The sequence below is a fragment of the Polypterus senegalus genome, chromosome 8 (assembly GCF_016835505.1).
Source record: "Polypterus senegalus isolate Bchr_013 chromosome 8, ASM1683550v1, whole genome shotgun sequence".
In the NCBI taxonomy this organism is placed as follows: domain Eukaryota; kingdom Metazoa; phylum Chordata; class Cladistia; order Polypteriformes; family Polypteridae; genus Polypterus; species Polypterus senegalus.
Window position 1 is genome coordinate 66,492,343 of NC_053161.1, and position 12,954 is coordinate 66,505,296.

General features: G+C 37.4%; 1 protein-coding gene across 1 annotated transcript in view; it reads left to right on the top strand.

Moving 5' to 3' along the window:
• The window catches only part of LOC120533607 (chloride anion exchanger-like), a 49,081-nt gene that overhangs the window by 14,328 nt on the left and 21,799 nt on the right, over positions 1-12,954 (top strand). The window contains exons 6-7 of the mRNA XM_039760526.1: positions 3,796-3,960; positions 12,488-12,640. Coding sequence (XP_039616460.1) covers positions 3,796-3,960; positions 12,488-12,640 — 318 coding nt within the window. The remainder of the gene's footprint in view (positions 1-3,795; positions 3,961-12,487; positions 12,641-12,954) is intronic.

Consider the following 12,954-nt stretch of genomic DNA (forward strand, 5'->3'; position numbering starts at 1 on the left):
CCTGTACTTCCTCATTCCACCACCAGGTTTCCTTTTCCTCCTTTCTCTGTCCAGATGTCATGCCAAGCATCCTTCTTGCTGTCACCCTTAGTATATCTGCTGTAGTCGCCCAACTGTCTGGTAACTCTTCACTGCCACCCAGTGTCTATCTCACCTCCTCCCTAAACTCAACCTTGCAGTCTTCCTTTTTTAACTTCCACCATTTGATCCTTGGCTCTGCCCACACTCTCTTCCTCTTCTTGATCCATCCTACAAACCACCATCCTATGCTGCTTAACTACACTTTCCCCTGCCACCACTTTGCAGTCTTCGATCTCCTTCAGATCAACTCTACTGCATAGGATATAATCTACCTGTGTGCATCTTCCTCCACTCTTGTACATGTTCCTCCCTCTTCTTAAAATACGTATTCACCACAGCCATGTCCATCCTTTTGGCAAAATCCACTATCACCTGAAATTCTTTATTCCTCTCCTTGGCACCACACCTGCCCATCACCTCCTCATCTCCACTGTTCCCTTCACCAACATGTCCATTGAAATCCGCTCCAATCACCACCACAAATGTCTGTGCAAGTATTTAAAGCCCTGTGATCTTGAGGCTCTATGTTTTTTTCACCACTGAAAGAAATGTTCCTAACAAAGATCAATTGCAGCGTTGTCTGCTGCATGTACACCACATGAATCAAAGACATTTTCTCAAAAGAACTTATGTCTGGAGAGCAATAATTTGTCACAAAGTGAACGTGATGGAAAATTTTGGATAAGAACACTCTAGGGAAGTGATAAAACCACACAGACTAAGAAGGGCTAACAAAACTGTATCAAAGTGTTTGAATCCCTAATACTGTATTTCAATAATGAAGAAATGGAAGCTGCACAAGTTTATGTACACACTGCCTAGAAAGAGTCTGACCATCCCAGCAAGAAGTAGACCTGCGAAAAAAATCAACAGAGAGGCTAACAATGATCTTGAGAGACCTCAACACTGAGAATAAAGTAATGGAAAGTTGTTCCTGTCAACTATGTGAAGAACTCTGTATTATACTGACCTTATATAAGAAGCCTTTACTCAAAAAGAATCATTTTAAGACCCGAAAAGGTAAAATTCAAAATTATGCTTTATTTAGAAAAGGTCTTGTGGTTAAATTAAACCTAAATTGAGGCTCAAACTTTTTAATTTTAAAATCAACATTACACAAGAAATACCGTCCCCTAACATGAAACATGGTAAAGGCAGTATCACTGTATGGAAAGGCTTCCAGTCAATAAGGCCTAGGCAACTTTTTGGAGCTGAAGGACACTGGACACAGCACATCAGATAGATAGATAGATAGATAGATAGATAGATAGATAGATAGATAGATAGATAGATAGATAGATAGATAGATAGATAGATAGATACTTTATTAATCCCAAGGGGAAATTCACTTTCTCCAGCAGCAGCATACTGATAAAAAACAATATTAAATTAGAGTAATAAAAATGCAGGTGAAACAGACAATAAGTTTGTATAATGTTAACGTTTACCCCCCCAGGTGGAATTGAAGAGTCGCATAGTGTGGGGGAGGAACGATCTCCTCAGTCTGTCAGTGGAGCAGGACAGTGACAGCAGTCTGTCACTGAAGCTGCTCCTTTGTCTGGAGATGATCATGTTCAGTGGATTCTCCATGATTGACAGGAGCCTGTTCAGCACCAATCGCTCTGCCACAGATGTCAAACTGTCCATCTCCATGCCTACAATAGAGCCTGCCCTCCTCACCAGTTTGTCCAGGCGTAAGGCGTCCTTCTTCTTTATGCTGCCTCCCCAGCACACCACTGAGTAGAAGAGGGCACTCGCCACAATCGTCTGATAGAACATCTGCAGCATCTTAATGCAGATGTTGAAGGATGCCAGTCTTCTAAGGAAGTATAGTCGGCTCTGTCCTCTCTTGCACAGAGCATCAGTATTGGCAGTCCAGTCCAATTTATCATCCAGCTGCACTCCCAGGTATTTATAGGTCTGCACCCTCTGCACTTAGTCACCTTTGATGATCATGGGGTCCATGAGGGGCCTGGGACTCCTAAATGCCACCCCCAGCTCCTTGGCTTTGCTGGTGTTCAGGTGTAGGTGGTTTGAGTTGCACCATTTAACAAAGTCTTTGATTAGTTTCCTATACTCCTCCTCCTACCCACTCCTGATGCAGCCTACGATAGCAGTGTCGTCAACGAACTTTTGCATGTGGCAGGACTCCGAGTTGTATTGGAGGTCCAATGAACAGGAACAGGACCGAAGAAAGTACAGTACCACAATGTCAGACCTGCAGTTCCTGAGACGTACATACTGAGGTCTGTCTGTAAGATAGTCCACGGTCCATGCCACCAGGTGTGAATCTACTCCCATCTCAGTCAGCTTGTCTCTAAGGAGCAGAGGCTGGATGGTGCTGAAGGCGCTAGAGAAGTCCAGAAACATAATTCTTACAAAACCTCTGCCACTGTCCAAGTGGGAGAGGGATCGATGTAGCATATAGATGATGGCATCCTCTGCTCCCACCTTCACCTGGCATCCGAACTGCAGAGGGTCGAGGGCATGGCAGACCTGTGGCTTCAGGTGGTGAAGCAGCAGCCACTCCATGGTGTTCATCACATGTGATGTCAGGGCGACAGGCCAGCAGTCATTCAGCTCACACATCACTATAAAATTTAAGGATTTTTGTTTCAGTCTGCCAAAAAGCTGAAACTGAACATTTATCTTGAAAAGATTCACCTTTTATCAGGACAGATATCCCAAGTAATGGATGAAGAGTAAAAAGTTGAATGCTCTTGAGGGTTCCAGTCAAAGTTCTGCTCTGGACCACATCACTCAGCTGTGACATAATTTGAAAATATATGTCCATAAACATCTAGAAACTTAAAAGAGCTGAAACAAATGTTCCAGCTATATTGCTGTGTGGGGTTTCCATAAGTATGAAAGCAGCATATTTGTGTTTCTGACTTTAACTTATCTGCTGAGAGATGGCTCAGTTTGTCTTATTTTTCCTTATTTATGCCAGTGTGCACCAAAAATTCAGACAGGATAAAAATGTGTATGTACCATTTGTAATCCATCAAACACTGAATATCTGATCAAGGTATATACACTATAAAATGGAAGTGTAAGACTTTATGAAATGTTCACTGCTGTTGTTCTAATTTATCAAACCTAGGTTACATGCTCAGAGTTGCAATCCCATTTTATTTATTTATTGTTTTTTTTTTTAATTTTATTGATTTTATTAAAATTAAATAACATTCCATACAAGCAAGTCAAGTTTAGCAATAACAAATCAACTCCCACCCATGAGAAAGAGAGAAAGGCCAGCAGAGTAAAACTTTAAACTAGTAAAAATAAGTAAATAGATAAATTAATAAATGAATAAAAATAAATAGAATAAGAAAGAGGTGAGAGAACCTGCCTCCTCAATTTAAATGGCAAGTTTTGAGAAGTTAGAATTTGATTTTTTCCAATTTCAAATAGTATATAACATCAGTTATCCACTAACTTAAAAGAAGTGAGTTAGGATTCTTTCAGTTGAGCAAAATAAGTCTTGCAATTCCTTTTTAAAAAAAATATATTTAAAGATATACTTGATTTAATTAATGTAATTGTTTACACCCATGATTTCTGTGGCTAGACATTCCTAACTCCCAATAAGTGTTTGTTTCATTTGAACAATATAACATATGTTCAGCTTTGTGAATGAGCTGGTGATACTCTTTATTAAAACTGGAAAGTGCACACATATTAACTTTGGGATTCTCTTTGCTTTCTTTCCAGCTGGGTCTAGGGATTCTCCAGGTCGGTTTTATTGTGATCTACCTTTCTCAGACACTTGTGTCTGGGTTCACATGTGCAGCTGCAGTCAATGTCCTAATTTCACAGCTGAAGTTTATTTTTGGAATAAGTATAGATAGTCCATCTGGACCTTTATCAAACATTTGGGTGAGTAAAACTGCATTCTACAGTAATGTACTTGACACAGTTGGCATATAGTCATGAAAATCCTCATGTAACTTACACTATTCCTTTACAGACCTCCAGTGTTTCACAAATTCAGTGTTACCGTCAAAATAAATAATTACAAATTTAAAGAAATATCAAAGAAAATGACTGGAATGTTTACTATTGGATGCCCTTTTAAAATCAGCAATGTAAATCAAAGTTTATACACTATTATAAGTTATTTATTATAAATTATTATAAAATAAACATAATGTTTGCAAAAAGGTTCTAATCTGGTACAAACAAAAGTCTATAGTATATATATTGTGAATAGTGCAGCATGCCAGAAAGGAGGCTAGTGCTTATTACTGCCAGTTATAATAAGCCCTGGCCATAGCTTCCTGATCTAAGCTTGTCATTTTACTTTCTTGTGCAAAAGGTTTATATTAAAATACATTTATCTATTATATAATAAAATATTAAGGTCTGTGAGCCCAAACTCTCAGAGCAATCTGATTGGTCAGTTTGGCTTTGGTGATATGAAGAAAGAGAAAGTGTGAATGTGAGGCACATGAGAAGGAGTAAAGGTGCACACTGAAAGAGTCGCCTTCAAAGACAGCAGGTACACAACTGGGCAGGAGTTGAGGAAGGTGCCTTGGAAATAATGACAAAGCCTGAGAGGTCAGCTTTACGGGAATACACTGGAGAAAAAGGGCACCAGTGCAGTGAGGTTCAGACACATGCAAAATACACAGGAAAGGGACAGAAAGTGCACATAGGGCAAGAAATAGCAGATATTTTTAAATTAGTCTATTACCTGCCTTCAACATGTACCGTGGCTAGTATATAATATAGAATATTACACACACATACATGCATATATTTATTAAGTATCCTAGATTTGAATCCTGCACCTGATCTTTATTCATGCAGAGCTCTCTCTGTATCTTTGTGGGCTTTCCTACCACATACCCATAATGTTAATTCAGACTCTAAATTTACTCTCTCAGTGTTTATGAATGGGCTTTGCAATGGACTGGGGCACTGTGTGTGGATGGTTGTTGTCTTGTGCCCTGGATTGATGAGTCGGGCTCTGGTGCCCCTTTGTGACTTGAAGATGGATTGATTGGCTTTGTACATATATTCACATATTCATTTATGAAAACATTTGCACCATAGTTTTAAACTTCTCTGAATTTTGTTTTCTGAATAGATGTTATGCAAAATTCAGAAAGTTTGATTAGTAAGACCAGAATTTTCGATTCTTCCTTAAGACCGAAGTCAGCAAAGAACAGACACTGCTTAATTTTAAATCTGAACTTTGGAAACAAACAATCTTTTATGAATATACAGAGGGCTAGAATTCCAGCCACACGGCTATGTGAAGCTTTACTGTGGATAAGAGACACATCAATTCCAAGGACTAAGAGTTCACATTGGAATTTGGGAGATGGGGAATTTAGAGCATTGATTGGAAGGAAATAGTGGACATAGCTCACCACAACTGAGCTCCCAAGGCAGTTCATATTAGTATGGTAAATTGCACCATTTAGGTCTACTGCTGGTGCACTGGATATGCTGCACTTTAAATGTAAACTGTCAGATATACAATATACTAAATTTAGTTTTGATATTAGCATTGTGTTGAGTATAAACAAATAACTAAAGTTATAATAAAACTGAAAAAGTAGCATAGCTTCTTTGTTGATGTATAATTAAAACAACTTATCCATCTTTCCATTATTAAACTTGCTGTTGCACTGTGTGGTGAATGATATTTTTAGATGGTTTTAAAAATACATTATTTTTGTTGACATATTGTTCAAATCTTTATTTTTATTTCAACTTCCATGCTCAAAATTTCACTATTGAAAGAAATTTTTGTAACAAAGATCCATTGCAATTTCTTTAGTGTTACCTGCCGCATGTACACCACTAGAATCAAAGATATTTTCTTGAGAGAACTTAAGTCTGGGGAGCAATCATTTGTCACACAGTGAACGTGATGAAAGATTATAGACATGAACACTTAAGAACACTCTAGGGAAGTGGTAAAAGTGATAAAACCACATAGACTAAGAAGAGGTTACACAACTGTATCAAAGTGTTTGGATCCCTTAAAGTATACTGTATTTCAATAATGAAGAAATGGAAACTGCACAAGTTTATGTACACACTGCCTAGAAAGGGACTGACCATCCTAGAAAGATGTAGATCTGCTAAGGAATCAACAGAGAAGCAAAACAATGATCTGGAGAGACCTGAAGACTGAGAGTGAAATATAGGACAATAGTACTTGTCAACTATACCAAGAACTCGGCACAATTCTGACCTTATATAAAAAGCCTTTACTCAAAAAGAATCATTTTACGACCCATCTAGAATGTGCCAAAAATGGCAAAAATTGAAAATTATGTTTTATTTAATAAAAAGGTCTTGTGGTTAAATGAAACCTAAATTGAGGCTCAAATTTTTTAATTTTAAAATCCACAATACATAAGAAATACTTTCTGCCACCACATACTGTCCCCCTAGCGAATGGTATTTTTAGATGGTTTTAAAAATATATTATTTTTGTTGCCATTTTTATTGTTTCAGATTTTACTCAAATTCAAAATAATAATAACTCCATAGTTTAAACTTTTCAGTCACTCTTTTCCCATCCACTCGCTTTCGTAACAGTTTGGGGTCGCTGGTGGAGCCCCAGGTCATTGAATGTCAACTCCCCCTCACATGGGTCAGTTTAGAGAGGGTTCAGCCCACTCGAGCGTTGGCACACAGTAACAAAGCCACCGATATTGTGCTGCGCTAGGGTTGACAGGGTAAAAAATTAGAAATACAGGACACTGTTAAAATCTCTCTGTGTGTATGTGTATATATATACGGTGGCGCAGTGGTAGCGCTGCTGCCTCGCAGTAAGGAGACCTGGGTTCACTTCCCGGGTCCTCCCTGCATGGAGTTTACATGTTCTCTGCGTGGGTTTCCTCCGGGCGCTCCGGTTTTCTCCCACAGTCCAAAGACATGGTGGATTGGTGATTCTAAATTGGCCCTAGTGTGTGCTGATGCGTGGGTGTGTTTGTGTGTGTCCTGCGGTGGGTTGGCACCCTGCCTGGGATTGGCTCCAGCAGACCCCCGCGATCCTGTGTTTGGATTCAGCGGGTTGGCAAATGGATGGATGTATATACTGTATATATAAAAGCCCCTTACACACCCAGACCAATATATTATATAAAACTAGAGACATAAGTTAGAAAAAAAAGTGGGCCGTGTCAAGTAGTAACAACACACTTTGTTGACACTGTATGTTTCAATGCTGATACAGAACTACACAGCAGCGCGGCAAAACGGTAACAGTGTTGCTGTGATAAGCCAACCACAGCAAATGAACAAGTTGCAAACAGGCAAGAAAACACTAGTTTCCTCGTTACATTTGGGTTATTTTCATCAAGAGAAGCTGAGAAAAGAAAGTATAATTTCTTACAAAGTTACAACTAAGTACTGTAAAAAAGGTAGTAAAAAATATATTATTATTACGAAATTTGAAAATGAATTAAATACGGGACAGTTGGGTGTCCCCGAAAGGTCAGTATGGAACTGGGCACAAAATGATCAAATATGGGACATGTCCAGTATATAAGGGACGTCTGGCAATTAGGCACCCAATCAAACAATAAATTCCCTTCTCCACGAAACAAGTTATTCCGTTACCGTTCCACGTATCTAATGCACTTGACTTTAATAACACGCCTAAGTACTTTTATTTCCAGCACCACTAATGCCTGTCTGACAGATGCAATTGGAGTTCATAAAGAAATGAGCATATTTTGTACTCTGCACAGAAAGGTAAAACATAACCCACCTTCTTTCCTTCTCCTCTTACTCTTCAACGATTACCTGATAACTTGATTGGCGCGCTTTCCAGGAGTATCGATATATCTTTACCAGACGGAAACATTGATCATTCATAGGACTTACCATCTTTTAACAGTAAGATAGTTACGCAGGTAATGACAACACAGGGAAAGCGCAGACTTTTATTTACGTATGGTTTCATTGTAAAACAGATCAGACTGTGAAATACGGAGTAATGTTGAGATTATAAATAAAGTCGTTATGTGGCTAAAAGTGTCCATAGAGCGTTCCGGGCGGACCACTTCTAAAGTAATTTCTGCTAAAGACTACACAGTAAGATGCCACTGGGTCTGTCCAGTAGTGATTTTTTCCAATGGGATGTGCAGGTGAAGGATCTATGGAGAGAGTTCGTGCGGCATGGCAATGCTGCTTCACAGTTTTAACGTCCTCTACTCGAGTCGGTGCCTGCTCGCCGTCTGTACATTGCCCTTGTGCGCACAAGGGTTTTACTGGCGGTAGTCTGGTTTATTTAGCTCATTATCTAACATGAGCAGGTTAGGTTTTTTGGTTAGTTTCAATGATAGCGTCGCTGTGCTTGTGCGTGTCAATGTCCTGGGTTATTTCCTGCATTTTATCCACTGCTGCTGAGTTAGGCTCTGACACCACGCATATCAGAACATGATTTGTAAATGCTATGGAATGTTAATGTGGTTGTGCCAAGTGAGGATTTTATATGACAATGATATTTCATATTGTTTGGACTAGGGTGACCAGATTTTCAAAGTCCCAAAATGAGACATTTTGCGTATAGGTGGACCAAATTGTCATGATCCCTAAACAGGATACACCTCGCTAATCCAGTGAGTGTGCTAGATACAAATACATCTGAAGACAAAGAGAAATGAGACTCCACCATGGTGTATTTTGCACCTTATGAAAATGCACATGAAATCAAAGTTTGGTGCTGGGTGGGATGGATCCACTACAAAGTATCATGCACCTTGTAAAAATGCTCTGCTGGTGTTTATCTCTGATTTGATTATCAAACTGCTTGTTTAGTTAAGCAGCTTCTTTTCTTTTCTTTCACTCAAATATACTGAAAGGAGAGGTGCATTATTGTCTAAGCAGCAGTATGGTGTTGCAGTGGTTTGCTGCCTTAAACTTTCAGAGATGCAGGCTCAGATCACAGTCTGGAACTTGTATGGTTCTGCCTATGACTGAATGGCTCTGGTACTTCGTTATTCTTCTCACAGCCCCAAGACATGCATATTAATTAACCAGTGACTCTAAATCGGTTTAGTGTGAGTGTGGCAATGATTGTCATCTTTTGAAGGGCTGGTGTCACGTACAGGGCGCTTTCATACACCAGCACTCTGTAGCCATCACCTGGGCAAGGAGGATAGAAAACTTTCTAAGTAATGATGTCAAGGCCTGTATTTCAGCCATGTCTTTTAATAGCAGGAAGCATTTTTTCTTAAGTCAGGCTGAGTCTTCTTATTACATCTCTTGCCTAAAATGTTTCCTTCACTCAATTTTTCTACTTTTACCAAAAGAATACACAGGGAGGACTACAGAGGGGCAGCTACTTTACTGTCAGTTAAACAAGAAGGTGGTTAAAGGTACAAAGGATGCTTTGAATGTGCATTGCAAAAGCACTTTTACACAATTTTAGGAGAAAAAATCAGGAGATCTGATGTAATCTGGAATGGCCTGTGGTTAAACGGTGCTACTTAGTGACCTGAGTATGGCCTTTGTCGAATCTGCAAGCTCCCCCTAAGTTTGCGTCAGATTTCCATGTCCATAACAGACTACTACCACATTATAAATATTTAGATGTTAAGTTTATTGTTGACTGTTTAACCACTCCATTTGAGCTTGAGTGCCCTGACATTCACTGACATTGCATCAAGGGCTGCCCAATAATGTCAAAATAATCGTGTCAATTAAATGGATGAAACTTTGTTATATGAAGCGCCTAAAATAATGCAGACAACAAAGGGTGTTTTGCACTAGATAGATAAAATAAGATTAACATAGTTAGCCTAGCCTCTTTTTACGAAATTTATTGTGAAGAAAGTCTGCACATTGAGCAACCCTGGAAAATCCAGTTGTGGACTAGTGATACTGTACATCTTACTCAAGAGGCAATGAATGCACAATAATTCAACAAGTTCATACCAGATCATTTTTAACGGTAATAGTTAATTTGCCAATAAAGACAGAGCAAGATAACAAAAAAAAAAAACAGTAATTATGTTGTTGATATTAAACGATTGGCTTAAATTAAAAGATTGAGCACACACAAGCCCATAAGGGCTCATCATTCCATTATTTAAACAGCAAGCTACAGTCTCTGTTAGATGTTGCTTTTATTCCTTACTGACTTCTCAAAGACTAAGGTAAAGTGATCATCTTCCTCTAAATAACATTGTTTATAAAAAGGTTACTCAGCCTTTAAAGGACTTTTCAAAGGTGATTTTTTCTGTCTGTTCAATGTGCCGATGTGACTCTCAGCATTAAAGAGAGCTACTTCTGTATATATTTAGTAGGAAAAGTATAATGCATGGTTTGTGGCACCTGCTTAATAACTTCTAAAGTAAATGGATTTATCACCCCACATTTAGACCGGTCTTCAGACTTAAGGGTGACATTTAAATTTGATGTGCATCCAATAGGTTCCTCAAGAAGAATCCTTCATTGTTAGAGCTATCATCCTGATTATTCACAATACAACTTAAACATGACTGATAATAATTACAAAGCATCATGTTCATGTAATCTAGAGGAAAAGTACATGAAGATACATTATGTTCTTTGATTACTGCCTATATTTCCTCTACCTTTTAAAGAAGGATACCATGTGATAATGCTATTAGTGATGCTAAGGTTGTAAGCATATTTAAACATTGAGCTTCAATACTTTTGAGGCTTTTTGGCCATGTTTATGGCAATACTGTACTTTTTTTCATGTAAAATAATTCTGGAGGATGAAAAGAACACGAGCATAAGGTTTAAAGTAGATGTACTTGATATTAATAGTAGAAGTGCGAACAGTCTTCAGCACTTACTCAGATTTGAAATATTTTTTTAATATTGTGTTAAACCATAAATCTATGAAATACATACAGTTGTGTGCAGTGAGAGTTGAGTTTAGGCCTCAGCCCCACTTAGTGAGATAAAAAAAAAAACATTAAAAGTCAGGGCATCATTAAATGATTGTTTTAGATGGACAAAATTACCAATATGTCAGGAAAACAATTCCTTTTTCACATCCCACTGAGATAGGAGAAAAAAGTGCTGGTTAGAGTAAAATCATGCCAATTTTTACTAAGTATTGCTTAAAAATTTTTTTCAATTGAATACTCCACAAAATCAAGCTCTAGCCATCTAAAAATCATCACTATTTCAGAAAAATTATTGAAAATGCTCCTCCTATGCATGGGCAAATGTCACGTTTTTAAACAACCAAAAGCTATGGTTTTAATTTAATTTAAGGGGTAAAGATTTTTAACCATAAACAGCCATAACAGATTGTGATCAGTTTTGCAGTTGTTCAACAAGAATCAGAAATTAAATACTTGTAACTCTCTAAAAAAAGCATGGGAACTAGCTAAACTGATAGATAAACATGTAAGTATTCATATACTAATAATGTGAGAAAAAGACTGACAATGAATGGCATTAAATGGTAAGAGATATAGTAATTGGCTTACAGTTTATCTTAAACAGATTTTCATCGTAAATAGATGGAAACGTTAATCCATAGGGCTCCCACATACTCCTACAAACTTGAATTGTGTATATCTACATGTAGAGATAGTTGTCCTTTCACATATGTTCTTGAGTGTGTGGTTGCTGCACTGTTCGCCTATGTGCATCTCTCTTTGGAGTTATGTGACTTGGTCTGCTGTTTGTGTGCCATTCACAACACATACACAGTTTATTTCACAACATTTAGAAGAGTGATTTCTCCTGCATAGCCATCAAAATTAGCTAATTTTGCCCATGCATATGAAAGTGGATTCACATAGGTGGAAAGTATGAATTAGTCCTAGGGCATTTTATATCACCCCAAATAAATGCAATTGCTATATATTGAGCATTTTATTGATAAAGATAAAATCATTCAGTGTGTCTCAATTAAGATAATGCAGTATATTATCGGTTCTCAAATTTCAATAAGAACCTAACAATAAGAATTTGCACCTAACATAATGAAGATATGAAAGAAGCACTGCCCCCTAAAAACAGATATGACATAAGCACTCTTCTTGTAAAATGTTTTCATTTAAAGGAAACAGATTTTTTGACAGCTTTGATCTTATAAATTGCTCTTGGTAAAGTAATTTCCTTTCCCAAAAAATAAATTAATTATAGTATCAAATGATTTTAAGTAAAGTTTATTAATTCGGGTATTATACAGGCATGGGCTCTAAATCTTCTTGTATGCTTGATTTTGAGTCTATAACCTGTGAGAAACCAATACACAGGAACTGTGGGTAAAAAAAAAAAAATAACTCTCTAAAAAAAAGGATAAGAAGCAGCATATAGCATAATGGCTTTATCCTGTATGGTGTAAGCATAATTTTAATAAAGTAATAATGGCACAGATTTAAATACAAATTATTAAGTAAAACAAAAACAAAACTTACTACTTTCTTCTGTTCTTTTTCAGGTTCTGAGAGATATTTTCACCCAAATTCACAAAACAAACATAGCAGATCTTGTTACGTCCATCATTATCATGATTGTTGTATTTGTTGTGAAGGAACTCAATGATCGTTACAAAGCTAAGCTGCCAGTTCCTATACCGATTGAAGTGATAATGGTGAGGAAAAAAGTTTTTAATTTTTATTGTGAAAATGATCAGACTAATTTTTAAGAGACAAAGCTCTTTCAGGCCAAATACCAAAGCAAACAAATCTGACCTCCCAGTTAGTTTAATGTGGTGGGTAGAAAAGCAAATATTTTTGCAATAGGGAAAAAATATGGATAAAACATGCATGTAAACAATTGTTGGATTTGCAAACATTGTGAATCTGTTTTATCCTATGAGTAAATGAACATAAGGTGAGTCTTCCTTATCAATAGTAAAAGATAAATGGTGGATACAACTTTATGCTACATAAAAAATTCTACAAA